General features: G+C 43.2%; 1 protein-coding gene across 1 annotated transcript in view; it reads left to right on the forward strand.

The window, feature by feature from the left end:
• Window positions 1–25,403, forward strand: part of LOC124750652 (odorant receptor coreceptor-like) — a 167,015-nt gene that overhangs the window by 68,324 nt on the left and 73,288 nt on the right. Inside the window, exons 3-5 of the mRNA XM_047248984.1 lie at window positions 7,987–8,537; window positions 16,496–16,595; window positions 19,912–20,016. Of these exons, the coding sequence (XP_047104940.1) occupies window positions 7,987–8,537; window positions 16,496–16,595; window positions 19,912–20,016 (756 nt within the window). The remainder of the gene's footprint in view (window positions 1–7,986; window positions 8,538–16,495; window positions 16,596–19,911; window positions 20,017–25,403) is intronic.

A 25,403-nucleotide genomic window follows, 5' to 3' on the forward strand; every position in this document is an offset into this window, starting at 1 on the left:
CAGTGGTTGGGAAGGGAGTAAGAAAGGGTTGTAGCCAATCCGCAATGTTATTCAATCTTTGTATTGAGCAATCAGTAAAGGAAACAAAAGAAAAATGTTCCGTAGAAATTAAAATCCATGGAGAAGAAATAAAAACTTTGAGGTTCACTAATGACATTGGAATTCCGTCGGAGACAACAACGGACCTGGAAGAGCAGTTGAATGGAACGGACAGTGACTTGAAAGGAGGATACAAGATGAACATCAACAAAAACAACGAGTATAATGGAATGCAGTCGAATTAAGTTATGTCGTGCTGAGGGAATTAGATTAGGAAATGAGACACTTACAGTTGTAGATGACATTTGCTATTTTGGGAGCAAAATAACTGATGATGGTCTAAGTAGAGAGGATATAAAATGTAGTCTGCCAATGGCAAGGAAAGTGTTTCTGCAGAAGAGACATTTATTAACATCGAGTATAGATTTAAGTGCCAGGAAGCCGTTTCTGAAAGTATTTGTATTGTATTGTAGCCATGTATGGAAGTGAAACAAGGACGATAAATAGTTTTCCTACTATTGAATCCCAGGCGCCCATGACTATTAAATTTACGTTTCCCTTCACTATCTGAATAATTTCTTTTATCTCATCATAAATTTCTTCAATCTCTTCGTCATCTGTGGAGCTAGTTGACGTATAATCTCGTGCTACTGTGGTAGGTGTGGGCTTTGTGTCTATCTTGGCTACAATAATTCGTTCACTATGCTGTTCGTAGTAGCTTAACTGCCCTCATACGTTTTTATTCATTATTAAATCTATTGCCGGCTGCTGTGGTCGAGCGGTCCTAGACCTTTCAGTCTGGAACCGCGTTGCTGCTACGGTCGCAGGTTCGAATCCTGCCTCGGGCATGGATGTGTGTGATGTCCTTAAGTTAGTTAGGTTTTAGTAGTTCTAAGATGTTAAGCCACATAGTGCTTAGAGCGATTTGAACCATTAAACCTACTCCTGCCTTACCCCTATTTGATTTTGTATCTATAACTTTGTATTAACCTGACCAAAAGTCTTGTTCCTCCTGCCACCGAATTTCACTAATTCCCACCATATCTAACTTTAACGTTTCCATTTCCCTTTTCAACCTTTCTTACCTACCTGCCCAATTAAGGGATTTGACATTCCACACTCCAATATGTAGAACACCAGTTTCTTTTCCCCCCTTGTAACGACGTCCTCATGACTTGCCGGCCGCGGTGGTCTAGCGGTTCAGGCGCTCAGTCCGGAACCGCGGGACTGCTACGGTCGCAGGTTCGAATCCTGCCTCGGGCATGGATGTGTGTAATGTCCTTAGGTTAGTTAGGTTTAAGTAGTTCTCAGTTCTAGGGGACTGATGACCACAACTGTTAAGTCCCATAGTGCTCAGAGCCTCATGACTTGTCCCCACCCAGATTTCCGAATGGCGGACTATTTTACCTCCGGAATATTTTGCCCAAGAGGACGCCATCATCATTTAACCATACAGTAAAACTGCATGCCCCCGGGAAAAATTACGAATGAAGTTTTCCCTTGCTTTCAGGCATTCGCAGTACCAGCACAGCAAGGCCGTTTTGGTTAATGTTACAACTCCATGTCAGTCAATCATTCAGACTGTTGCCCTTGCAACTGCTGGAAAGGCTGCTGCCCCTCTCCAGGAACCACACGTTTGTCTGACCTCTCAACAGATACCCCTCCGTTGTGGCTGCATCTACGGCACAGCTATCTGTATCGCTGTGGCACGCAAGCCTCCCCACCAACGGCAAGGTCCATGATTCATGGGGGGCTTGACAAGGCATGGATACCCAAACGGAATAGAAGGCGTCGCAGTGTCAGACATGTGTGGAAAATCTTTCCGCTCTGCCACAAAAATTCTCTCCTTGGTCGAAGCCGCAATCACCATGGCGACGTATGCACATAAAGACTTTCCGGGCCTTTTTGGAACACTCGTTGGTTTATTTTGGTAGACTCTTACAGTAAGTTTCCTTTTTCTATGGCAATGAACTCGACAACGTCACGTAGTACAATTCAGGCGTTGTTCTCAATTTTTCACCTCGATGGTTTGTCTGAAGTCCTAGTGTCGCACAACGGCACTCATTTAATGTCAAATGAATTTGAATCACTTTGCGTACGCAATGGCATATAGCATCTAACTAGTGCGCTGTTCCATCCATTGATAAAAGGCGAAGCGCAATGTTTTGCCAGAATCTTCAAGCAGCAGATGGCCAAACTTACCACTGTACACATCAGGGATCAATCATTGCAACTATTTCTCGGCTCCTAACGTTCGCATTCACGAGATGGACCATCGCCTTCGGAATTGCGTCGTTGCCGCCGCCATTGGACACTGCTCCACTTGCTCTACCATCCTCAGCATCCGGCTTTAAAGGAAGGCCGGAAGTATCGCTTAGGACCGCATAATATTGTGTTTTTCAGGGGTTTTAGCGGCAACAGTGGGTGGGCGCGAGGTGAGATTCTTCGTCGATTTGGAGCATACATGAATCGTTTCAGGCTCATACGGATTCCAGCGCCCGTATCACAGGCACTTTCGCCACTGTGATGTGCACGGTGATCCTTCTCTGCCAGAGGGTGTCATCGCAACATCATGGGACGACCCCATGGAGGTGGAGCATTTACCTCCTCCGCTTCCTCTCATCCTACCGATGGAGCTGGACCCGCTCACACCACATCAGCCAACGCATTCTACATCTTGTTATGGCCCTTCTGGACGTTTTCTGGAGGACGTTTCTGCCAGATGGCGGAGTACGACTAAAGGTCTGCCGTCCCCTGCAGCTCCAGCTTCCTGTCCATCGCAGCATCCACACTCCTGCCTCCTCAGCCGTTGTCGAGTTCCCTACATGGCGACGAGCCGTCACTTTGAGGTGGGGGTGGGGGAGGGAGGAGGAAAGCCAAGCACCGGCACGCCAGGCGGGAATGAGAGAGCAGAGAGGGCTGTGATAAGGTGTCAGCCAATTGCACGCTGACCGACCCCTCTCCAGGACGACAACGTGACAGCAGCAGCCTCAATACGAAGAGGACATAAGGCTAGGCGCAAATTGAGACGCGTATAGCACGTGTGACGTGACACGACACTACAGCGCAACACGCACGTGCCGCACGAGTCGCGCGGGTGCAGTGCATATTGCGACGCGTACACCATACATCGCACGCGCCGACCGGCGATGCTCTGCGCTGACAGAACCGAAGCGCGTGCAACCTGTTATCTTCCTCAAACAATTTTACAGAAACTATTCATTGAAAATATTTGATTTTTGCCTTACTTGTAGCGTTATATGTCAGCTTCGTGGCGAAGTGCCCATCATCTCGCTAATGACCATTCTTATTGTGATTGTACACATTTTAATAAGACAGTACGCAAAACTCGTTTGCAACGAAAATTAGGGGTCCCTATGATTTTGCGTTTGGTGCGTATTACACCATCTGTTGCTGTGTATGAAATTTAGCAAACATGTTGAATTTTTGTTTAGACTTGGGAGGAGATCTCTACCTGCTCCGATCTCGAGAAAATGGATCCCATGTAGCGCGCTCACTTCCGATCTCACGCCCGAGGGAAGAAATACTCGCAACATCTCTCATATCTCCTAAACCGCTCGAAACATCGAAACGAAAGTTTGGCGAATGATAGCAAACAAGGAAGAGAGTGTTTTGCTAATTCTTAAACACACGGAACTTTCTTATCTATGTCGATATATCAGTACTTATACTTCCATTTTTACTTATTTCACTCGAGTGACTGCAAGTTTTTAACAGTTATCGACAGCTAGCGAAACAAAAGCTTTGTAGTATGAAAATAAACATGAAATTTCTTCTTTTACGTTACTGCAAACCGACACTACGAGGTTTTTCGTAAGCTATTGAGCTCTGTGATTGCCAATTATTTGTTTAATGAGGCACTCCGTTCCGGAATTCTGTCTCAATAGCTGCTGTGAGATGAGTTTGGCAAATTATACTGTGACAAAGGAAGTACAATTAAACCAGTCACCAAGAGAAATGTGGGCGTGACTCACAAACGGTGATGCTCCTTCGAATGAGAAAAGGTTAACAGTTCACTCAAAAATAGATTGCCAGTTCTGTTGGAATTTTGGTGAAATCCCCGCAACCCATTGTATTTTTAACACTGAGCGACTGGAATGGAAACTTAGCAAAGGATTTTATTCCTTCTCTTGATCTGAGCAGTATTAAAATAATGACGAGCGTTCCTTCAGGCACATGCCAGATACTGGTTACTCACCTACAGGTTGCCAAACTGACAATGTGTGATCGCGATTAAATAGTCGTTATTGAGAAAAATAAACAACTGATCTGTCGCACAACACAATGGTCAGTGCATTGTCAACAGCGGAGGATAATGCGCACGACAGGAATGCACAAGCTAGCCATGAGTGCCTTGTGAGTTGGGAGTTCGAAAAACATTGTCATGAAAGTAGATCTGCCTTTGTCAGCAGTAGATTTCAACAAATTAAATATATCTAATCATAACACTCTTTTAGGATATTCCTGCTTTCGTAACAGTACCGATCATTTTCTTCATTTGTGTAGCCTGTTGTATCATTAGTTCATTAATGCTGATAATGTGTATGCAACAATTGAAATGCTTCTTCTCATCACGGCGAACCAATTAAAACATTGTTATTTGTGACTGCTTTTCGACTTTTTCTAGCTTGCAGTGGAAATGTGATGTTCACATGCATGTAGTATAGTGTGTCGTGTTACATTATTACATCCATATCCAAGTAATCACAGAGAGACTTCTATACTTCAGATCTTGGACGCTTTTTACCAGGAGCACAAAGGGATCGCACCTGCGCAGATTATCCCTTTCTGTATTTTTGTAACAGATCGTACAGATACGCTAGCAAACTAGGCAGTGAGAAGACAACCTTGTTTTACTTTCCTGCCTTGCTTCTTAATCACATGATTTTATAATATTCCTTGCTTCCTTATTCACTACCCTCTGTCCCTGCTTGCGATTTGAAAACATCGCGGAGGCATATGATACAATTCCAGCGGCCAATGGCTCATTAGTTACTGAAATACGCATTTTTCTTGACAGAAGAAAAACAAAACAAAACAAAACTATACAGATATAAATAACAGAAAAGTATAATGTGCTAACGAAGAAAGCTGGAGCGTTTAAATTGGGAAAAACGAAACACTACCCAAAGGAAATAAAATTTAGTGCACAGTAAGGCAAAATGTATCGTATGGGCAATACTACCACTGCTCATATGCGCCGTTCAGATGTAAGCATATGGCCGGGTTACTCTTCCGCTCCCCTCCTCAATTTCTCACGGTGCTAGCGAGACACCCGCGACATGTGGCGCGAGAAACTGTGCCACAACCACAACGCCGCGCGACCTGGCGCAGGCGCGTGTCGCGTCTCAGTCGCGTCGCGTCGCAATTTGCGCGGTCCCATTTGAACCTGTGAAGCTACAAAAACGTGCTGAGCTGCGTCGCGAAACACGCGCTATACGCGTCTCAATTTGCGCCTAGCCTAGCACCGCGCCAGACATGTCGCGGCCCAGCTCTACAGCAGCATCAAGACTAGCAACTAAGACAGAAGCGTCAACACTCTTATTTTGTCTGTTCCCCTTTGCTTGCGGCACATCTGTTTAAGACGTAGTTAAGTACTGCATTTTTTTCCTTTACGTAATAAAAACTCATTCATACGATTTGTGTGAATGTTGTCTAGCTATCCGAGAAAGTAGGTAGACGCCCCACAATTCGATGACTAGGCAGGATTCAACGGCACCTATGTTTTTCCTTCCAACTTCTGTGATGGCCCTTTTTAGAGATGTCCATTCCTCTTCAAATGTTCTGCTCACTGAGCTATTTCTTACTGCTGTATCTATGTCCTTAGGGAACTTCAAGCGCACCTCGACATCCCTTAGTACTTCCATATCCAATTTCTTTGCATATTGATTCTTCCTGAGTAATCTCCCAAACGTCAGCCTACTCTTCATCACTGCTACATTGTGTTTAGAGTCGATATCTGCTGCTGCGCACACCTTACAATCCAGTATCTGATTTCGGAATCTGTCTGACCATGATGTAATCTAGCTGAAATCATCCCGTTTCACCTGACCTTTTCCATGTATACCACCTCCTCTTGTGATTGTTGAACATAATAATCGCTATTACTGGCTGAAATTAACTACAGAACTTAATCAGTTGTTCTCCTCTCTTATTCCTTGTCCCAAGCCTATATCCTCCTGTCACTTTTTTTCTTCTGCTCCTTCCGCTACAACTGCATTCCAGTCCCCCATGACTATTGGACTTTTATTTCCATTTACGTACTGTATTACCCTTTCATATCCTCATATACTTTCTTTGTCTCTTCATCTTCAGCTTGCGGAGTCGGCATGTATACCTGAACTTGTCGGTTTTGGCTTGCTGTCGATTCTGATAAGAACAACCCTATCACGGAAATGTTCACAGTAACAGACTCTTTCCGCTCCCTTCATATTCATAAGGAATACTACTCCCATGATACAATTTTCTGTTATTTTTGATATCACCCTATACTTTTCTGACCAGAAATCCTTGTCTTATTTCCATTTCACTTCACTGTCTCCCTACAATATCTATCTTGAGCCTTAGCATTTATCTTTTCAGGTTTTGTAGCTTCCCTTCAACGTTGAAGTTTGTGACATTACACGTCCCAACATGTAGAACGTTGTCTTTTCGTTAGTCATTGAAACTTTTTCTCATGATCACCTCCACCTTGGAGGCGCCTCTCGGAGACCCTAATGGGGAACTGTTCCGGAACCTTTTGCCACTGGAGAGGTAATGGTGACACTTTTTCAGTTACAAGCCACATGTCCTGTGAATACACGTTATGGATCTTTCGTGCAGTGGTTTCCATTTCCTTCTGCATCCTCAAGCCGCTGATCATTGCTGATTATTTCGCCTTTAGGGGCAGTTTCCCACGCCAAGCACAAGAGACACGAAAAAAGCACTTCAGAGAGCGAATTATTTCCCGAAAGTCATCGTGCACAATACACACGAAATCATGACTGATAGCAGAAAGAGTTATTTTAAGAACACATCCATTGTTTTTCCCCTCGCAGGTTCCCATATATCATTTCTAAAGGCAATTCTTTCATATAATTCTATAGCAGTCGTTTCCATCTGGGGGATAAAATGAAATTTTCTGGGAGGTCAAATTGAAGGCGCTTTGTGCCTGTGACTAGAAACATCTTGCAATAACCGCTTTTAGACCATAAAAATACATTGCTTCCACCACTATACATCACATTAGGCTTGTCGTTTGTAAGGCTGTCCACACGGTAGATCCTGCGTACCTTTCTGTGAAATTTCCCTTCTTCAGTTAAGAAAAAGTGAAAGCCGTAATTTTTGTTGTTCGTCAGATTTACAGATTGATTAAGGATCGTCAATTTGAGTGTACAATGAATGTTAGAGAATAGTGTGTATAGACTGCTTTCTGTTCTTCACTGAAAAATGTCTAAGGAATCAAAAATAAAACAGAAGAAATACAAAACAATCTGGGAAATTACAGGGAAGGACGGGGAGAACGGTTTCATCAGTACGTGGAGATTGAGAGGATGTACCAGGGAAGATGGAGTAAAAGCGCGATGGCTGACTATAGTTGTGTGTTAAGAGCGACGAACGTTCAGTGAGGAAATCAAAAACGCGAAATTTCTAAAATTAAGTGTAACACACTACTGACAATGCTGGCAAGAGTACTATTTTCCTGCAAAAATAAGCAATAATTATTATAAAAATGTAGAACTTTATTGAAATTTTGTTTCAGTATTTGTGCTTCAGCGACTTAAATCCTTAACATATTAGACCTCCGTTTGTGAAATGTTCTTATGTGATAGAAAATTAGAGTAATTTTAAAAATCGTGTGTACTATTGATTATAGAACACTTATTAGTGAGCAATTGTGTGATAGAAGTTTTGAGGCTGGTTCGTGTTACCTGTATTTCACTGCAGCTGTTTAGCTCCGATCCTCTGCAGGTGGTGGCAGGTGTGTTCCCAGTCGTGGGGTGGGGCCTGGCCCCCTTACTGTCTTGCGTCTTCTACTCGGCCAACTCGTCTTTGCCATGTGGGAAGACGCCCTTCCCTGTGTGGCTGCCACCAGCCCTCCAGGTGTCTCCAGGATACGAGGTGATGTACATCACGCAAGTTTCTAGCCACCTGGTGACAACCAGTACGACCACTGGCGTGAATCTGTTCTTCATCAACCTCATGCTGATGATCGCTGCTGAACTGGATGTCCTGAATGAAAACATTTCTGATGTCCGGAAGGCGGCTAGTACATCAGCTGGTGGTGAAGTTGAGGAGGGCGCAGTAGCATCCTATGTTTTCACCGCTGATCGGCGAACCAGCACGCAGGACGTGTTCAGAAGACGAGACATCTCAGATGGCGTGCAATCGTCGGGCACTGTTCAGCATCACCCGTCTGGAGACATCATCATCGATCCTGACGAGGAGATGTACCAGCAGCTAGTGGTGAACATACGGCATCATCAATATATGATCGAGTAAGTTATATGAAACATCAATCAACATTTCAGCTATACATCATAATACTAAATTCAGTATATACATTGTTGAGCCAAAAGATTACGACCAACCGCTAGCTGGTGCGTTGATACATCTTTGGAACGCAATACAGCAGCTAATCTGTGGGACACGGAATCGACAACTCGTTGGTAGTTCTCCGGAGGTATGTCGCAGCAGATGTCTACGCAGAGGTTATGCAGTTCCCGTTAATTATGGGCCGCTGACTAGTGGACGCGGATTTCTCGTTCGATAGCGTCCCACAAGTGTTCCTCCGGATTCAGATCAGGCGATTTTGTGACTAAGAGCTTAACGTGAGTGCACTATCATGCTCCTCAAACCACTGTAGGGAGGATCTGAGTTTTTCACACCGACTGTTTTTCTACAGGGAAATGCCATCACTTTCAGGGAAGCATGAAAGGATGCAAATCGTTTGCAATAATGATGATATAGTCCACAGCTGTGGTGATGTCTTTGATTAAGAACCTATGTCCCTTGGAAGCCCTAGTGAACCGTATAATATTACCGACAAAGGCCTGCGTCCATGGCACAGTGAATGTTTCGAGCATCCTTCGTCTGGATGATGGTATCCGGACGCGACCATCACTTGATGTAACACGAAAAGCCATTCATTGGATCAGGCGACATACATCCATTGACCCACAGTCCAGCCTTGATGTCTGTGAACACTGCAGTTGTAATTGACGATGTTGTTGCGTCAACAAGTGAGCATTTAGGGGACATCTGCTGCAGAGCCCCATCTTCAACAATATGCGCTGAACGAAGAGCTCGGAAAGACTTTCACCTGCACCAGCGTCGTACCTTGCCATCAGATCTGCCACGGATCGTCGCCTATCCCCTTCTACGCAGAGGTTAAGCCTCCATCCTCCACGTCCTGTCACAGGACGTGAAAAACTTACACCTTATGTGCAACTCGTCATCTTAGAATGCTTCAACCACTTTGCGTAGGAGCTCACGACAGTAGCGCACGAGCGGCCAATTGGTTTCGTCGTTTCTGAGCTGCACGTTCCCAATTGCCGGGCGATAACAATATGACCTTTGCCACTCCTGTCCCTATATTTCACAATTTACGACCCGACATCGTCACTAGAACGATTCCTCATTCATCTCAACTCCGCTTACGTACTTTCCTTATTATATCAAGCGCCTGCAGCGCCAACAGGTAGCATTTTACCTCGTTGTGGGCAGAGGTCATAATGTTTTGACTCTTCTTTGTGTTACGGTGAAACTGGTTGTATTACTTTAAGACAGATCGTTTATAACGATGAGTACGGTCTGAAGTGGAGGACAGTGCCTGAAACAGGCAATCTTGAGATGATAAAACAGTGATCGACAGTATTTTCTAGATAGTCTGGCGGATGCCTTTCTTAAAATGAGGAGGAAGTTATTTGAAAGTAATTTAATAGCCGCAAACCCTAAAAATTAACAAACCTTAGCAAACCTTAAGTTTGCTTTATAATTTGGTTTGGCTGAAATATCTCATTAAGGGGCATAGCTAAAAGTCCCCTTGAAAATTATGATACCAATATAAAAGTCATAACTAGTGCCCCAGCTTCAGACCTGACTGCAATGACCGCTCTAGCTCACCTAACTAAACAGCTGAACACAAAACATTAATCCAAGCGATAAATTGTTGTAGCTGAGAGAACGATTTAAAAACTGCAATTCTCGGGGGAATTTATCGAAGAGTAAGGAAACTTCAAACATTGCTGCAGAGTAAGTTGGTTAAGCCAAACGGACATTGAATACGTTTTTGATTTAAAATATGCTATTTTTGAGTTTATGGAAGAATAAGAAGAGCAGGATCGAAAACTGTAGCATCCGGAAAGGATGCAAACCATGAGTTTTAAGTGAATTTGACAATACACTGCCCACAATGACATATTGAAAGGTGATTCTGACTTGATAGAGATGAATTTGAAAAATGAAATCACATTGTGGAATGGACGAATTCTGGCAATAAGCAAGTTCTTTTCACTAAGCTTGTTGACGTTAAAGAAGACTCTTAGTTTGAAGAAGTCAATGTGACCTTGAAAGAATTACCATTATAGTTTTCTAAATGTTTTGAGGACACTGCTAACCTTACATCTGTTTTCGAGCTGTTTTCGCGGTTATTTTCTGTAGCTGTTAAAGCACCCCTGTGCATGTATATATGTAACTGACTGATCTGCAGGGAAATTCCACTTTAAAAGATAAATTCAGTTGTGTTAATATCCTCAAGTCGCTCTCTGTCGTTTTCTTCTGTTAGAGTTTCTACATCTCCATAATGACACTGAGAATATGACAAAATATGTCGATCAACATATGTGTGTGAAAGTCTTTCTTCAGTTACGAAAGTAAATACGTCACGATTATGTGGTAGCCTAACAGTGAAAATGTGTGAAATTGTCTGCATCTGTTAGCCGATAGTTTGTACCATATTAAAAGTTATGGCCCTAGTGCTCCAAAAATAACAATAATACCGGAAAATTTGTTTAGTTCGTGATATGCGTTGTTGAGAAGTATGAAATCTGGTGAAATGCAGTGCGACTGCATTACCATTTAAATGCAGCACATCCGCAGATTCCTCCTCTTCCCCCTCCTCATCTGGGGGAAGTGTGCAGCCAGCCAATAGGGTTTTGGCACGCGGGCAAGAGCCATTCGTGCATGCCGATTTCTTTGCCGTCCCTACCTTATGAGGAAACTGTACCATTACAATAATAGGACGTTAAAATTTGAATGAGAATTTGGTTTTGTTGCGCATTTAACGTGTAAATATACTTGTTTTATATGCAGCTCTATAATTTCATATGTTATATAGGGCGCAGTCAAATGAAAACGAGACAGCTGGAAGAAAGTAAGTAAACTGTTCATTATTTCAAAAGTAGTCTCCATGTTAATGCGTTTATCCGACTGTGCAACGAGAAGGACAATGCCTTCATGGAAAAGTAGTTGCAGCTGCCTACGGAACCATGATTATACCAAGCTATGCACCTCTTCACCAGAAGCAAATCGATGGCAATAAATGTCTTTCTTCAGTGGTCTAGAAATATGGAAATTGCGTGAGGTGAGATCGTGAATGTATCGAAGATGTGTAAGGGTTTTTCAACGAAACTTCTGCAGCGTAGTTGAAACTACCTTGCCAACATATGTGCAAGCACTATACTGCAACAGAGCGATGCCATCTGTCAATATTCCTGTGTGTTTGGACTAAGCTGCTGAAGTTTCGCAGGGACGCCCTTACAGTCCCGATATCTCCCTGCGTGATTACCATATCTTTGGTGGCCTGAAGAAAGACTTCCATCGCCGTCTATTTCCTTCGGAAGAAGATATTCACGCCTGTTCTTTAGGTTTTGTAGGCAACCATAAACATTTTCCCACGAAGGCAGTAAGCCTCACGTCTCGAAGTGGGATAAAAGTGTTAACAGTAATATATTGTATTGTATGTTAACCGGGTACCTAGAAACGACGGAAAGGCTCCGTCCCCGCCGCAGCCGCAGTGGTCCGCAACCCCACGACGACTACCGCAGTCCACTTCACCCCTCCGTCGCCCCACACCGAACCCAGGATTATTGTGCTGTTCGGCCCCCGGTGGACCCCCCCTCCCCCAGGGAATGTCTCACACCAGACGAGTGTAACCCCTATGTTTGCGTGGTATAGTAATGGCGGTGTACGCGTACGTGGAGAACTTGTTTGCGCAGCAATCGCCAACATAGTGTAGCTGAGGCGGAATAAGGGGAACCAGCCCGCATTTTCCGAGGCAGATGGAAAACAACCTAAAAACCATCCACAGACTGGCCGGCTCACCGGACCTCGACAGAAATCCGCCGGGCGGATTCGTGACGGGGACCAGGCGCTCCTTCCCGCCCGGAAAGCCGTGCGTTAGACAGCACGGCCAACCAAGTGGGCTTACCAGTAATGAGAATTACTTTTGAAATAATATAGAGTTTTCCTAATTTTTCCATATGTCTCGTTTCCGTTTGACTGCCCCTTGTACGTCAACCAGAGTATTACATCGCCGACATGGGGTAACAGCAATGCAAGAAATCATTTACTGTCTGGATAGAGAAGAAAAAGAAGCTCGAAGAACACGAAAAGAATCCATTTGACCCTCGTCAAAAAGATTCACGAATATTACATAATTAATCTTTGACTCACAGCAGTGTTTGGCGCTATTGTAAGAACCACCTATTTTATGACGAACCGGTACCACTGCCCTTTGCGGCTATACCCGTAGCGACTCTATTGTTTTGAATAACATACTATAATCTGTTTTCAATTACTGTTTAGTATGCGATTGCAAAATTAAATGAAATATCATTATTCGTAAATAAGAAACTACATTTATCATAACATGTACCGGACGATTTTTCTAAGTGGTACAAACTGCAGGAAACGATCCCTAAGACGATAAGGAGCAGGAAACCTGATATGCACATATGGCTAAGAGAGTTACACCCACTTGAAGACGGAAATAAAAGATCTTTGTGTGTGAGGGTTTCAATGATTGAAAGAGCTCTTGAGAAAACATTAGACAATTTGGAATTTTCTATCTCTACTAGCGTCTTAAGCCGTTGGCACAAGAACCGTGCTGTCGAACGCCAACGTTGAGCATGCCGATTTCCACTTGCTGCTGAACGCTCAGAAACAATGCGACTTCTGCAAACGATTCGTGTGCTCCAACGTGGTATAAGCGATTGCAACGCGCTCCAGTGGTCGTTGTCGGCTATATCTGGCTCCTGAATCACAGTGTTTACGAAAAGGAAGGGAGTAAAATTCCTATATTAGTTCTATTAAAACGTACTTTCGTCCCTTGTCCATATGCTAGTCAGGCAGTTCTGTCTGTGGTATTCATAAATTAAAACTTCAGTATCAGTGAAAATTTTATAATGCAATAGGGAAAGTACCATGTCGAGTCAATAAGGACATCAGCTTATAAAAGTTCCATTACAAATGTGCGATACAAATTTACAATAGTTCTCCACGTAATATAAAAATTATCTCACCATTCTCACTTTTTAGTAAAACGTTAAGATCATTCATACTTGATCACTGTCCGTATTAAATAGCAGAATCTCTACAACAGTTGAATTATAAAACTTAGAACGAAAAATGGGCGAAATATCTTACTGCATGTAGTGCAATATGTCCTGTAGATTAAGCCAACAGAGTAAACTCACTCGTCAAAAGGAGTGTACTTTTACTTACGTAACATCGAATATTATCGTATATACTTAAACTAATAAAAAAGTGTCAGAACGTATTAAAAACACGAAGGTTAGAAAAAAAAATTTAGATGTGGTGCGACGTCAACCACAAACCAACAATGTTATTACATTACGAGTCCATGACGCTACTTATAGCGCTAATGCGCCCACTGCATTATTTAGTATATCTACCTCGCTACTATGTCCTAAAGATTCACTCGTAGCTAAATTACCAATTGAATTTCTTGCTCTGCCCGTTCGGAAAGACTCACCAACGTGCTATTCAACGCTCTGACTTCAGAAACTCGGAACGCTGAACCCTCAACGTTCGGATGCACGGTCCTTGTGCCGACGGCTTTAGCTCCACTCTCAACAGGACAGTGACCTGTGAACCACCATAATGTAATAGCCAAATTATTCTTCGTACCACCAAAGGCTTGTCTTCCAGCAAGGGAGGCACGGTCATCCACAAGAAGTGCAAATATGCCTTGTCTAACAGACATTGTGGAAGGCGCCATAAAGGTAGTCTCATCTGTGAACAAGATGAACCACAGAAATCCCAATGCTGCACATAACCCCATATGGCGAGAGCAAGGAGCACGTAATGCACACAGGAATACTGAGAACATGATCATTTTGGTGGTCCAGATGTTATGGTGTGGGGAGTCGTTATGTTGCATGGACATACTGACCTCAAAAGTCAACGTTATTGTGTTACTGTAATCCTTTCCAAAGCGCATCGTTCAGAGGTGCATTCAGTCCTGACTCTTGACCTGAAAGATGTTTTCTGAGTGATTGGCGTGACTATATCGAACACAACACGTGGAGGAGCTCTTGGCACTAGAGATATTCGGAGAATGAAAGGGCCTGCCCGTTACTCTGACTTAAATCTCATCAGGCACTTAAGCCATAAGTCGGGGATAACTGCTGGACGGTAGATGGTCCATGTGCAAGAGTCCACATGCACAGACGACCATCCAGCACTTGTCAACCACCTTGGTGGATGAATGCAGTGCCCTACCACAGGAGCTACTGACCAACTTCGTGGCCTGCGTGGGAGGACGTTTTAGATCAATCACTGCTATCCGTGATGATCACGCACTCTGTCAGTTACCATGTCCCGTCATTTTTAATGTCCAGAGGACGGTAATGAATGGCGGTGACTCCAGTAATGTCTTTGAATGAAAATATCTTTTCCGTTCGTCTCATTTAGTTACCCTCCGTATTATACTGTTAACGCAGTTCATTATGGTCCTAGTTTCATCGTGCTATCTTACTTGAGAGTGTGACACTATGCAAAAGTTACTTTCGTCGTTAAATGTTGCGCAACAGTGTATTTATGTAGTTCAAAAATGGTTCAAATGGCTCTGAGCACTATGGGACTTAACATCTGTGGTCATCAGTCCCGTAGAACTTAGAACTACTTAAACCTAACTAACCTAAGGACATCACACACATCCATGCCCGAGGCAGTATTCGAACCTGCGACCATAGCAGTCGCGCGGTTCCGGACTGAGCGCCTAGAACCGCTAGACTATGTAGTTCACTGAGGACATTAGTTACTGTTCTCGGTACTTTTAAATTCCTCGTGCTAAGCCACAAGTGACAGATCGTCAGAATGTCCAAATTAAATTTTGTTGGTTTCAGGCATGTCAAAAATATAAAAGTGGAAAAGCGTAGGGGTAGTATTGGCCCCTGAGGTAGTCTTTCTTGCTTATAAGATTGTTCTGGGTTACTCATCAGTAGTAAGCCAGATAATCGATCTGATTTAGTGACCGAAAATCGAAACGCATGCAATTTCAAGTATCTATAAAGATGTCGTCCACGATGAAAGTCTTCTCAGCGATGGATGAGAACTTCCAATACAATGAGTCACTCAATACAAGTCGAGCAAGGTGCTAGATTTAACACTGGTCACATAACAGAACATAACAGGTGATTACACCATACTGTAAAATCACATAGTCTTTCGCGACCCATTAGTTCTGTTAAAAATTCTCGGTACTCACACTTACAAATATTGCGACTCGATCATGGGAAAGACTATAGAATTTAGAATGCGTGAACACCTCTAATAGAGATCAAACAATACCACTAAGTAGTGCGTTGGGGTGTTCACTTTGCACCGAGATACTGCACGGGAGTAAGTCCCGGATTACAAATAACGGAAACGATGACGCGCATCGTTCAGAATACAATCCCTGGTCGCAGTAACCGTAAGTGAACCTATGCATCGTCGTTACATCTTCAACAGACAGTTACTTTCCTGACAATGACAGCAGCGGGTATTGTCTAAAACTAGCTTCGACTATTAATGCTAGAAAGGCATCGGCAACATTTAATGGCAGACTCTCATGTGCCCGCATCACCTAACCAACCAGCGGAATACGATCTTTAGTTTAGTAGACTACAGGCTACTCACGTTTGTCGTGAAACATACTGCACCGTTATTTCTGTTCTTTTCTCTTTTTCCTTATTCCCATACTAGTCGTTGTGATTGTTGTAAATTCTACAAACATCAGTGTCTTGTCTCAAACCAATGTATTTGTAGCTCTCTGTCACCTGTCAAATGTAGCCCATGAGAAAAATGATATTTTAGTTCTCTACAATGGTTTTACATCAGCAACTTTTTTTTCGAAATGTTAACTTAGCTGCAAGAACTATTGTCTCCAAATTTTTCATAACTGCATATTTATACACAGAATAATATGTGTATTTTGTTTCTGTTTCAGGTCTGTCACACTGCTGCAAACGGCAATGGATTACCCAGTTTTTATTCTCTTATTCATGAACATGTCAACCATATGTGCGAACATATTAATCATTTTTGTGGTACGTGTAATATGACAAGCGTATGTTGTTACTAAAGCCATGTGAAACAGAATTAAGTTGCATTTTCTTATGTTTACAACCGTGTGGTTCACACGAGAACATCACACTGGTGATAATACGAGCATAATTCTCGACATCCAACTCACGAGGGACAGGTATTTCTGATACGCGAAGAGGTTTCTAGAGCTTACAGGGGTCAAAGATAATGCTCTGATAATGGATATAACTTCAGCTCAATATAGGTAGGAAATTTTGATCTAGATAACCGAAGTGTCGTAGGTAAACATTAATGAGGATGTTGTGAACAATGAGCTTGATGATCGTCAAGATGCTATTAAGAGTACTGTGAACAAGAGGACATACCACGGAAACACTTGGAATGTTGAAACATCATCACTGTGAAGGAACGTCACAACACTCCTACGAGATCCATCCTCAGATACCTTGGATCCGAAGCGACAGCTTAGCTTCGACCGGTCGATAAACACAAGACCGTGGTCAAAGTAGTAGTATTCGTATTTGAAAAGAAAGGTAAAATGTGAGTCACTCAATCCGTTAACAGGACCTCTAGTCTGACGAATAGTGCATTCGTTCGCCGTCGCACTATGATGGAGACTACCCAGCATGCCCTTGATAACACACTGAGAGGAACTGGGGCTGCCTTGGACAGTCTCGAAAGAGAAAAATTTCCTACCCCTCTTCGTGATCGAACCCGAGATCTCCAGGGCGGTGTCCGGCACTCTACCCCCACGAACATCAAAACCAACGCAATAATAAAAGATAATACTATTATTCGGAGGAAACTATGAGATTTTGGTACATGTTATACATCTTAAAGTACTTGAATCTGGTTAATCTAAGACGTCTTCATAGGTGTTCCATCTGAGGTAACTTACGTTAAACATTTATCGAAATTTCTAATGCATGAAGCAAGTCAGTATTTTTTATTTTCTCGAGACCCATATCAAGTACTAAAATAGCGTAGATTTATGTTATTCGGGCGCTAGTCCAGAAACTGAACCCAGTTCTCTGCTTTCGTATGTTACCAGACAACGCCTTAATTCTGAACTCGTGGTCAGATGTTTACTCAGTCAGTATTTCTATCCTTCTGTTTTAATATTCACTGGAGTCATCTCGAATATCTTTCTAGATCAGTGTAATGAGAGAAAGTAAACGCAAGAGAAATGCAGTTCCTTTGGAAGTTCTGGTCAATTATGATCTGAAGAACGTCTTCTGAGTATAGAATAACTGGAAGATGATATTTGTAAAGTGAGGCTTTGAGAATACTGCGCTAGCTGGACAAGAGACAACCATTTCTCGACTGGATAGAACTTTGTTGCAGGAGACATGAACATACACTTCGGCGTATGTGATACTGCCACAGGTGGTCATAAAAATAGTGTTAGTAGTGCTAGAAACTTATTAAAGATTTTTAAAAAAGTACTACTCTTGCTTTACAAGCCAATGCGATCAAGAACTTTTTTCGGAGGAACTTTTAATATTTTTCGTACACTGCACTATTTGCTCTAGTGTTTCATTTATATTGATAAACTCTAGTTTTATACATCAAAATAATCAACAACCAGTTGCAAAACAGAAATTTAATTTCTTAACCGGTTTCGGCCACTTAGTGCCCTTCTTCAGAAGATTATACCTCTCGCATTACTTGCGAGTGTCAACAACAACATGCATACATGCCTACGGCATTTTGACGTAGGCATCTTATCGTTGACTCTCGAAAATAATTCCACAGATACAATCTTCTGAAGAAGGGTAGTAACAAGGGCCTGAAACCGGTTAAGAAAGGAAATTCCTTTTATGCAACTGGTTGCTGATTATTTCTACAGAAGAAAAAAATTATACTTCTCTACATACGATCACAAACAGTGGTTCACGTTTACGTTATTGGGATCATAAGTGATGTAGAATTTCATCCATTTGAAGAGTACACTCTGTTGGGAAGCTCTTCATTTGAAAGTCAACAATATACAATTCTCTACTTCCAGAAAAGCATTGTTCCTGCACAGCCTGCTTTCTTTAGATATCTAGGATGGTGTGCTCTCTCTCCTAGTGTTTTGCTAACGACGGTTTGATCAAAATAAACTATTTTTAAAAAAGATAAGAGACTATCGCAAGCTCAGTAAACACACGGAACATCAAATAACAAATAAAAGCAGTTGAAGCTTTTCCGACCTCTTGTTGACGCCTTACTCGTTTGCGCTCAACTCGGAAGTTCCGGCCGGGGACAGTTCACATTTCTGACAGACAACAGCATTGTAAATACGGTTTTGAAAACATTTACCTTTAGCACGAATCTATCAGCAATGTGTCAACGCCATAAAACTCGTCATTTCACTCCGCAACGAACACGAGGCTAAAACCGGATAAGGTCAGAATAAAAACGTAACACTAGTAGCACTTATACACTGACCTTATGCAGTATATTTTTATTTTCTAGACACACCTTGGAATAAATGCTCATGCCCTATGATATTTTGTCTGTCATTTGGGTGTATGTTTCCTGTTGACTCTTTCACTAGCGAATATTTATAAGCGTTTCCTGTGTACAACTGATTCAATCCGTCCTCTGCAGAACAAACTGCGCGACGTTTCTAACAGACTGTGGTCGAGATACCGACGCGTAGCAAAGGCCAATATGAAAACCTAACGACTGTTAGAATCTGATGAGAACTGTCTCAAAAATTAAACATTGAAGCTGTAAACAATTCTGTGTGACAGCGATATTTCAGAACAAACTAAAATTCCTATTCCATTTTCTATATGTTGTAGAACGTTTCCACATATAGGTCTTGCTGCAATCGTGCTCTGAATGCACACCTACTATTTTAATTTTACGACACAGCGCAAAGGACTTACGTAGGGTGATAAAAGAAAGTAACGTTAAAGGTAAATTAAAATTTATCATCGTAAGACTCTGCTGCGTATTAAATTTCAAGGCGAACAACAAATTTCAGGTAGTAAAATAGTTCGATATTTAGCCAGGTTAAAGAGATTTCACAAGATATTGTGGTCTCAAGGCAGGTATATTCCATCTTTACCGATCTCACTATGAATAAAAGACTGTTCATTTCTTTAGAAAAGGGGAAGTAAGCAGTACTGTATTCATACAAGTATATCATACACTATTAGTCACAATGCATTTCCAATGTTACAACATACCCCGGAACAAGTAATGGGACAGGAGCTATACACCGTTGTCTGAATCACATAGTCTATTCTATCAGTGCAGTGAATTTCAACGTCCATCCTTCAGTATCATTAGGCTTACTAACAGTATGCACTATTGTTGTTTCAGAACGGCATGAATCCTGCGTCAGCCCTCAAGTCTGTAGTGGCAAGCCTCTTTTTCATATCTGAAACCGCAATTTACTGCTGTTTTGGTCACATCATCGTTCAACAAGTGAGTATGGGAAACAGGTACTACTTCCTCTATGTTAATAGTAAACCATTGATTTCATTGGTAGCTTAAATCAGAGTATTGTGTTATACTAAGTCTGTGTCTTGAACACTACACCTGCTCCAATAATCTCATTTCAGTGAATATAATATACTGTGATTTGCAAACACGTATGTTTACTTGCAAAAATAAGAAATGCCAACAGCCATACTTTTTATAAAACATATTAATTCCACGACCTGTTTCGACACTTCATTTGTGTCGTCTTTAGGCCTCTATGCATACTGAACGGTGATACCCAACCCTCGGTGTATTAGTATGGATTCCACGTATATCCACTGGTCTCGTGGACTTCCGTTCACACAATGTGTGCGCTGTAGCCGTCTAGCAACTGCCTGGTGGAAGGTATTATAATGCACATACATTAAATTGTTACAGAGTTTAGTGATAGTGTTATTATACAGGAATATTTCTGTTGTCTGGGATTTATGTATGTACTTCATTCATTTGCAGAAACGGTTAAACACTAATCTCTAAGCTACATGTAATGCGTTCGTTTGATAGTTAAGTTTCAAGGACGACCTTTTCCACACATTGTCTACCCCAATGGAACAACAGTCATAAGGACGACCTTCTACACACATTCACTACCCCGTGGGAACAGTAGTAATATTGTTATTTTTTATTCTGTTTTAAGGTTTTATAGACAAGATTAGCATGTATTCTTGGTTTTCAAATGATGTATTGAATTATTCATTGAAACTAAACTCGCCTTGTGTGTGTTTTGTCGTGTTGCGCTCTCTTGAGTCTATTGAATGTCGCCTTGTTTATTTGCAAGTTCGTTCGCCAGTCTCCCCAGATTCTCTCCAAGTCGACGTAGTGTAGCTGAAACTTTCTATAATAATTAGAATGACTGGATAGCGCAATATTTACGTTCAGATCTCACCTAATTATTTGTCACAGATGGATGCACGTTTATTTTTTCCTTGAATACAACTTTTACTCTTACTATCGAGTTTTAATACGTAATGTTCGCAATTATAAATTCTCTTCGTCTTTGTCAGAACAAGAACAAAATTGGAGTCGGTAACATTACATTCGACAACAGAGTTAATATAAACCAGAGATAATGCAACGATAATGTTCGCTTTCCTTATGCAAGGAGTAACGTCTTTAGTTCCTACACACAGCACGGTACCTGACACAGTTATTTCAGAAATAAAACCGGATGTTACACTGTCACGTTGACCATCCCACAGAAACATTGATTGTTTCGTGATTAAATGTAGCCTTTGTGTTAACTCGGTGTATAAGCTGTCTCCATTCCACATTTAATCCAAATCCATGCAGCCGTTTCAGTATGAAGAACAAATGTACCTACACATGTACACACTCACAAAAATTCGCATTTATATATAAGACTGAGAATTCAGGAGGTTATCTCCATACCCGTACATGTCCATCCGTTTTCTTAATATTTTAAGTACTTCAGAATCTCCACTGTATTTTCCGGAACTGCAGATATTGAGTTTAAATACACTGAAGCTGCAAAGAGACTCGTACAGGCATGCGCATTCAAATACAGAGAAACGGAAGCAGGCGGAATACGGCTCTGAGGTCGGCAACGCCTATATAAGTCAACAAATGTCTGGCGCAGCCGTTAGATTGGCCCACTCGTGTATCCATGATGATGCACTCCATGAAGCTTCACATATCGCCTTGGCCCTTCAACACCTACATTGGACTGTTGATGACCTTTCCATGCGCGTGATGTTCACATCTCAAAAGCGTCCATCCTAGTTCTGTCTTTCTTCTTCACTGTCCACGTTTGAGCACCATAGAGGAAAACACTCTATACAAAACACTTCATTAATCTTTCTCCTTATTTCGGCCTCATCGCTGCAGAAAGCTTTCCTTTTTCCTCTTTCGCTGTTGCTATTTTGCTGATTTAATTTCTGTGTTACTCTTCCAGTCGCATTTCATCTGCTTCTTAAGTGTTTGAAGCTTTGCATGTGTTCCAATCCTTCTCCATCGAGCATTGTCTCTGCCCTTTCATTTCCTTCTGGTGACATTTCTTTTATTATCTATCTACCGATTCTCATTCGAAAACTCTTGTCCTTACCTTCAGTAGTATCCACCATACTCCGTAATTCATTTTCACTAAATGATTTATATACCTGCACATATACAGGGTGAGTCATAAATGAGGAAAAATATGTCGAGGATCTCATACTGCTGTGTTGTTGCGGAATTGTAGAGAGTTGGAAACGTGGAATATTGTCAAAGTTTCGTTGCCTATGCCGAGAGCCAGAGGCAGTAGGTTAGTCAAGAGGTGAGAGGATTGCACATGTATTGGAATGTGTCGTCACACAGGGGGCAGTGGCCTGGTTATACACAACAGGCGAGAGAAAACTGCTTAGCACGCGGGTTTGTGTTAGACGGAGACTTTCGTAGAGTGTAAGACAGAGGTATAGCGTCAGCTGTACTGCATTTCACAACTTCGCGTACGTCTGTCGCGACAACACGTAACTCTGTCGCAAGAACACCTAAGGGGCGAGTACGACAGATGAATCAGCAGTATAAGTGGAACGAATGCGGTCATTACAAACGAGCGTGACGTCAGGACGTCGCTCGTGCTTTCTTTAAATACGCCAGCTTTGATAGCAACAAGGCACTCGCACTCGCAGTTAGACTTGCAGTTAGATGTGCACTGGGTCGCTGTGTAGCGCTCAGCTCGGTGATCGACATGTTAATCTTTATTAAGGAGATGTTGCAGTAAGGGCGGCCCATCCAACAGCAGACTTGAGGGGACAGTACCAGCTCTGGTCCTCTCTGCTGCCGCCGTCAATCATCAACCCAGGATTAGCAGACATCACGGCAGACTCGCTCGCCGCCAATGCTGACCACATCAGTGAGCCGTCGCCGAGGTCGTGTGGGGCCTAGGCCCTGTGCATTCGCCGTCACAACCAGGTGAGCCGACGACGTTGGGGGACTGCAGCCCGTTCCGCCTGTCCACCGCGGACGAGCCACCAGGAGGAGCAGGAAGAAGACGGGGTGGGATAGAGTACACTCGCACTACGAGAACGCTTCTCGTGCCGACAGCGCCGGGACTCCAACCCGGAGCCACCTACCCACAGCGGCCTGCTGTCCGACGCCGAGCCGGGCGGTCGGCCGGGCGCCGCCAGCCACGCGCGGCCGAAGTAAGGGCATTCCACCGCTACGTCACAGCATGCGGCGCTGCGCTAGTGAGACTGGTGCGGCCCGGAGCTGGTGTCATCGCTCCTAGTCAGTGAGGACTCGGGGACGGTCGTTGATATCACCAAGCTCAGCCAGCCTGTGTTACGGGGGCCACATTGAACTCGGTATGAATAAAGGTGTCGTGAATTAATAATGTTTCTTTGGCGTTTATGACGCGTCCACAGTTATTTCCTAGCATCCTGTCAACTGGAGAGGTCACCGATCGGCTTCCAGTCCACCGTATTTGACCGGGACCACCGGGGCGCCTACAATGCTAAGCGTAACACATGACGCGCCGTTGTTAATTTCGTCCTCCTCGGTGTACTGTGTATGTAAAACAAAAACACCTCTTGCCCATTGAACGAGATACCGACGACCCTCACTATCACGACATGTCATTCACCCGTAGACACAACACATGACACACCAATGAGCTGATATGTATCGGCCAGCTTCTGAAAGATACGAGAAAGAACAAATCCCTTCGTAATGTATATGAAATTTTATCAGAACTTCTGACTCAAACGTTGCCGGTGGTAGCGGAGTGTGCAGTCCCATATTAGAGACTGTGTGTCCTGTAAGTAAAACCGCGGCGTGCATGACGTGTTTATAACACTTCTGCGCTGCTCACTCTGCCCAATACTCGCCTTGTCGATAGCTGCTAACGTCCGCGTTGCAGTGTTACTACAGTACCATGGCAAGTTCCACAAACGAGGAATACGCTGGCATCCACCTCACCTACGCGCTTGCAGATGGAAGATCTGACGTTGCAAATCAACTGTATCACTAGAGGTTTCCTAGCCGGCGCCTTCCATCCGCAAAAATGCTTTACTCTGTGGACAGGCGCTTGAGGGAGTACGGTGCATGTGTAGCACCTCGAGGATTTAGTGGTCGTGGTCGAACGTCGACGTACAGCGCGGATGACGAAGAAAAAAGTGTTACAAATTGTTGCGGAGGACCGAACAATAAGCACCAGGTCTCTCACCACTGCGGTCGGAATGTCACAATCTACTGTTATGCGAATACTCTGTAGAAACCATTACCATCCTTTTCGCATGCAGAAGGTACAGGCATTATTGCCGAAAGTCTGCCAGAGGAGGCTGGACTTCTGCAACTTTATCCTACGGCGTCACACCCACGACCAGGATTTTTCACGAACAATACTGTTCACCGACGAAGCCTATTTTACGAAGGAGGGTATAGTGAATACGCATAACTGGCACGAGTGGGCTGAACAAAACTCCCACAGCACAGTGATAGGAGGGTACCAACAACGATGCATTGTAAATATCTGGTGTGGTATTATTGATCACCATCTCATAGGGCCACATGTGCTACCACAAATGCTTACAGGAGAGCGGTATCTGCGTTTCCTGTATGCTACATTATCGAAATTGTTGGAAGACGTTAGTTTGGCCTCTTGTATGAACCTGTGGTACATGCATGATGGTGTCCCCGCTCACTTCAGCGGCACAGTACGACGCCACCTGAACAATACCTTCCCTTCGAAATGGATCGGTCGTGGAGGCCCTACAGCATGGCCAGCAAGATCGCCAGACCTGAATCGACTGGATTTCTTTTTGTGGGGCCATTTGAAATGTGTGTTTTATGAAGGAGAGGTAGTTGATATCAACACCCTTCGACGCAGAATACAACATGCCTGTGATATTATGCAAAGAGATACAGACATGTTGGATCGTGTTCAGCAATCCTTCCTGCGAAGAGTTCAACTTTGCCACATACATTGTGGCCGTCATTTCCAACAGTACTTATAAACCGCCACTGCAGCTTCTGGTCATGCGTTTCTATGTTAATTTCTATTTGTACAGCTGTATCGTATTCGTTTGTATTAACTGCCACATACCTGTGTAGTTGTATTTTGTATTCTGCATCTATATACTCGTTTCTTAAAAGTAAGTCTGGGACACAAAAACGAAATTATAAAACATGCATGTACAGTAGTGGAGCCCCTCCTCGCGTTCCTTCCCTATGACAACTAGCCACGATACATAATACCGGCTAGCGTAACCGGTATGAGATAGATGTGGGCGCTGTCATTGCTCACAGTGTCACGCAGACGCCGTATGCCTCGCCTCCTCGTGAGCGGCTGGACTACCTACAACACTCGCATGTTGTGCCATGTTGCCGATCTG

The sequence above is a fragment of the Schistocerca piceifrons genome, chromosome 1 (genome assembly GCF_021461385.2).
Source record: "Schistocerca piceifrons isolate TAMUIC-IGC-003096 chromosome 1, iqSchPice1.1, whole genome shotgun sequence".
Lineage (NCBI taxonomy): Eukaryota > Metazoa > Arthropoda > Insecta > Orthoptera > Acrididae > Schistocerca > Schistocerca piceifrons.